General features: G+C 49.7%; 1 protein-coding gene across 1 annotated transcript; it reads right to left on the bottom strand.

The window, feature by feature from the left end:
* Positions 1–4,342: 4,342 nt before the first annotated feature.
* Positions 4,343–4,916, bottom strand: LOC101988361 (60S ribosomal protein L36a). Its single transcript, XM_005354330.3, has one exon. The coding sequence runs from the start codon at positions 4,758–4,760 to the stop codon at positions 4,440–4,442; it is 321 nt and encodes a 106-aa protein (XP_005354387.1). The 5' UTR covers positions 4,761–4,916; the 3' UTR covers positions 4,343–4,439.
* Positions 4,917–5,364: the final 448 nt, after the last annotated feature.

Here is a 5,364-nt window from a genome sequence, read left to right on the forward strand (position 1 = left end):
GGCGTGGGCGTGTGGTGCAGAGGGCGGGGGCCGGGGGCCCGCGCGGGAGGGGGGGGTGGCTGTCGAGGGGGAGTGGCTGACACAGCGGGGGGGATGGCACGCCGCGCTTCCGCTGCAGGCGAGCGTCGCAGACCACCGTACTAGGGTGACGGAGGGTTCTGGAGCTGGGTGAGGGACCTCTACGCGTCGGGGCAAGAGGACCACAGGCTGACGGAGAGGGAGAGATAAGCAGGAAAATTGGTGTCCGGGGTGGAAATCTCCCTAGTCTGCCGACCCCACACTCCAGACCCCAGGAGGTGGTGGGATCAGCCGGGGTATTGTACTGGGTGGAGGGCCGCAGACCCCAGGCTCGATCAGGGCGGAGCTGCTGTGCCACGAAGGGCCCCCCAAATCAGCCCTTCTAGCCGCACCCAGGGTGTTTCTCTCGGCCCCCGCTGCAACCGAGTTTGGGGGGTCTGTCCGGACTCTGCGGCCTCCCCAACCCTGGCTGGCCCAACCCTGCAGCTGGTCGCCCCCTCCCCGTCACCTTAGCGACAGCAGGATGGGGGCGCGACCTACGAGGAAGGGCTTAGGGGAGGGGGCGCCACTAGTCTCCACCTGCGACGGGGAACTGAATTTTAGTTTCACACGTTGTCGTGGCAACGCGGGAGGGGGTGACGAGTGGGCGGGGAGGGGAGCGCTGCGAGTGAACCAACTCAGGCGCCGCCCGCGTGGCGTGCCAGCCTTAGCCCGGCGCTGCCTCGGAAGTGCCCAACGCGCGGGGACCCCGCTCCGAATGCCCAGAAAGGTGTACCCCCTGAATGGATGAATTACCTTACTAATAACAGGGTCTAGTCCTGCCTTCCACAGCACTCTCCCACCTACCTTGACTTACACCCCACCCCCTAACGGCCCCAGAGAGCCACACATCGCTGGCGGCACACACTGGACAGCTTTTGCGGAGCAGCCTGGCCGGGAACTCTGCCAGTGGCAGGAAGCATCCCCTCAGCCCCAGCCTCCCCAACCCTCGCCGTGAGCAGCCCTGGATCGCCCACAAAACTGGTTATTCCTGAACATCCCAGGAATAACCTTGGACTGCCCTGGTCCTATACACCTATAGAGCCTAACCAAATCCCACCCCCCCCAACCACCCGGTTCACCTTAGACATGCCCTCACCCCACACAGAACAGTGATTGGTTAGACTTGCTCCCCAAAACAGCCTGCATTTCCCCGATCCACCACCTTCTAAAAGTGTTTCGTGACTCCATACAGGACCTTCTGACCAATCCAAACCCCGCAGCCCTGTCCTCCATGGACCACCTGGCCCATTCCCACTTGGCTACCCTTGAGGAACAATCTCTCCCCTCAAAAGAACTCTTACCCGGCAGAACTAAGTCTCCAGCGCTTCTGTGCCTCTGTTCCCGGCTGCTCTCAAGCCTGGGTGGACCCCTCAGTGTTGGAGGAAGTGAAGCCCCAGAAGGCCCTGACCTCCAAAGCCCCTCCCAAGGTCTGACTGAGTGGTGCAACTGAGGGTACCCTAGGGGCTAGGGCAGGATGTAAGAGGGGTTGGAGCAGGATAGGGTCTCTCTTATCTCCAGGAAGCACCTTGGGAAGCTCAGGGCTGGGTTTCCTGCGTCCCAGCCCAGAGAGGAAACTCTGCTTCCTGGCCTGTCGGCCATCTTCTTCCCTCCGCCTTGACCCAGGCCCCCAACTCCCTCCTGGCTAAACTCAATCCCTCCCCTGCAAATCTCCACCTACCTTTATTTCCAGCCTTCCTTTTCCCTCAATTAGCTGCCTGCTGGCAGGAAATGATGACCAGAATCCTCCAGTGATGATACTGAAATGGAGGAATCCTGTGCCCTCAATTTGACAGCAGACCCCCTTTGGACATTCCGTAAACCTGTCTTGACCTGAATGAACCCAGAGTCCTGAGTGTTACCCCTTCTGGCTTTCTGTCCAAAACTGCACCTCATGGGAGCCCCTGAGCCTCCTCTGACAACCCCCTTGCTAGGTGAATCTAACTATCCTTATAGGCCTAGCGTCTTTGTTGCCAACCATCCAGGGAGACAGCCTAACGTTTTGCTAACCAGCTACCTGCAAACTGTTAGTCTCTTGAGCAGGCCCGCCAGACCCCATCTTCCAGGCAAGGTGACACTTTGCCTGGCCCTGCCTTCAAATACCAGTGCCTTTTGCTTACGTCTTTCTTTCCCAGGGCCAAAATTCTAGAAAGATCTTATTTTGACCATCCACACTTCTTCCCCACCTCCCAGTGCACTTTAAGCTACACAGCTTCAAGAGAGTTGGGGGTGGAGAAGGATTTGTGACTAGTGCATCCAGAATAGTGCATGGCGTGTGGATTGGGAGCAAACGTGTAACTCTAGTCCTCAGCCCACTGCTTAGCATTCACTGGCGTCTCCATGCTCTGACCCTTCCACATCCTAAGTATAATCTTTGTTTCCATTCCTACTCACATCCCACCTTCGGGTCCTCTGGTTGACCTCGCTTGACCCGTAGGCTCCTCTGTATGCTAGCTGGTTTGCCTCTCTTCCACCTTCCACCCATCACCCCTGCACACACCTCACTCTTGCCACTCAGCTGACCCTGGCCTGTCCCCTAGGTTACCGAGTACATGGACCTCTTGCTGAACGGCTCACAGGCAAGCTTCTGTCTAGTCTAATCTGTCTCCTGCTGAAGCTCTTCCTTGAATTTCCATAGTGTCAGGAGGTTCTGCACTCACCTAGAGAAAGTTCTCATCTCCTAGATGTCCTTCTCCCAACCTGCATCTCTACCTTTGTGGACCCACCTCACCCCTCTGCTTCTTTACTAAGTGCACTAATCTGGTTTCTCTTTTGTAAAGCTGCCATTATCTTTCAACACGCTGTAATTCCTTAATTTGTTGCTCAGCATCTCTTTCCCTGCCACAAGGTGGGCTCCCTGCAGAGAAGTCTTAGCCTTTCCATTTCTGCTATGTCCAAGCCGTGTTACACAGTTTGTTTACTGTAAGTAAGCCAGAGATTAAACTATCGTCTACAAGATAACACCGAACTTCTCTTGACCTCCTTGCTGTGCAGCAGCTGGAACTTCAGGTACTGGAGTAACGACAAAGTTGTCTGGATCCTCTGTGTGTGTGTGTGTGTGTGTGTGTGTGTGTGTGTGTGTGTGTGTGTGTGTGTAATTTTTATTGCTCCTGGTTATATAATATCTAAAGGTAGATTCATATTCTATCTCATCTTGAGTCTGATTTTTTTTTCCCCCAGGGATCAGAATCTCTTTAGATTCAGCTTTTTCAGTTTGTGTTTTATGTTGGTTGAGAAAGTCTTGCTCTGTATCCCAGGCTGCCTCAGACTTAACCATCAGCGCATCAGCCTCCAAGTTTTGGGATTTGTTCGTCTCTTTTCTTTCATTGTACACTGTTATGTTTCTCTCCACTTTTCATTCCTGGTAAACCCCCTGGATATTTATCCGATTCACTTCAGTGACCCCCCTTTCCTTTAAGTTCTTCACAAGCATTCAGCACTGTTAATGTCCAATATCATTTGCGTGAGAATGTTGCTATGTAATGCTTTTATTTCATTTTGTACTGATTTTCTGATGTCGTATAGTTTGGCTCGGGAATTAGAGGAATGTGCTTATTTAGGTTTTCAAATGTTTACTATATTTTTGTGGATGATTAATGATTTCTTCCTGCATTATGGTCAGGAAAGATGGTCTGAACAACACTGATATTTGTGCAGTTTGCAGAGGTTTTCCTTGTATCCTGAAACTGAAGGAAGAAAAATAACAAGTTCTAGGCCAAATTGGACCACATAATGAGATTACATCTCAAAAACCTAAGCAAGCCAGGCATGGAGCACAAGTGGTTCTCTAAGTTCAAAACTACCCTGATCTACTGAGGGAGTTCCAGGACAGCCAAAGCTATACAAACCCTGGGGGGCGGGGATGGGACTAGAGAGAAGGCTGAGCTGTTAAGAGCTCTTACAACCCTTGGAGAGAACCCAGTTCAGTCCCCAACACAAACATGATGACTCAGTGATCTCTAACTCCAGTTCCAGTGTTTCGGATGCCCTCTTCTGGCCCCTGTAAGAACTGCATGTATTCAGTGCACATACATAAAGTGCAAGCAACACACTCCAATACATAGAATTGTTTAACATCTTTTTTTAAGGTTTAATACATGTGATATATGTTTAATACATGTAATATACCTTTTTCAGCATTAAAAAGCAAAATAAAGCCAGTCTAACCATTTGCATTTATGTATTTATTGGGATTAATGATCATTTTAACTAATTTCTCTCATGCATTTTGTGCTGTCCTTTCTGTGTGACTTTCTTCTGTGTTTCCACCTCCTGATTAATCAAGTTTTCTTTTTTTTTTAGGTATCAATAACAATAACTTTTATTTTCTAACAGGTAATTTTCCTGGTGCTTCAGCATTTTCCTCTCAGAAAACCCAAGTTTTAGAACTGGATCACTTGGCCCTTTCTCTTCTTGTCTCCTCCCAGTTCAAAATGCTTGCATCTCTTAATGGCCAGCATCCTCTTGGACCTGCAGTTGGGCTCCACACACTCAAGCCTGAGCACGATCTTCTTTGTGGTTTTGGCCTTCTTCCGGAAAATTGGCTTTGTCTGCCCACCATAACCACTCTGCTTCCGATCGTAGCGCCGCTTCCCTTGCGCGTACAGGGAATCCTTGCCCTTCTTATACTGGGTCACTTTGTGAGGCTGATGCTTGCCACATTTCTTACAGAAAGTCCTTCGAGTTTTGGGTACGTTGACCATCTTTGCAGTAGAGTGTCTACCCGATGGAAACGAGAGAGCCGGCGTCCGAAACCGCCGCAACCACCGCACGAGCCGGACGGGAAAGGCTAATCAAGTTTTCTTCATTCTTCTTTTCTTCCTCTCCCGTTGGGTGGGAAGTGACGCAGTCTCTTTTATTTTCACAAGTATATTTAAATTCCATAGTTAATAAAAATTAAAGCTAATTAGTATCCCCTTTCTCATATAATAAAAAGAATTTATAGCAACTTCCAATTGATCTTCTCATCCTACAGGTCTTTGTCTTTGCTGTTTTTGTTACTGTTCCCGAGGTGAAACAGTAAGAACTCCTTCAGTCTTCATCGTATGTTGATGAGTTTCTTTACTTGCCCTTCTTCCTTGACGCTCACTCTTAAACAACTGGGGCTTAAATCACCCTCTTGAAAGTACATCCCTTAGAGATTTCCCAGGACTGGCTTGTAAAGTGTGGTGAAAGCTTTGTCTTTCATTAAAATGTCTCGTGTTGCCCCTACTCTTGTTTTGTTTTGCTTTCGTTTGAGATTTTAAGATGTATTTTATTAATCATGTGTATATTTGTGTCTGGGTATGGATTTGTATGTGTGAGCAT

The sequence above is a fragment of the Microtus ochrogaster genome, chromosome 15 (assembly GCF_000317375.1).
Source record: "Microtus ochrogaster isolate Prairie Vole_2 chromosome 15, MicOch1.0, whole genome shotgun sequence".
Lineage (NCBI taxonomy): Eukaryota > Metazoa > Chordata > Mammalia > Rodentia > Cricetidae > Microtus > Microtus ochrogaster.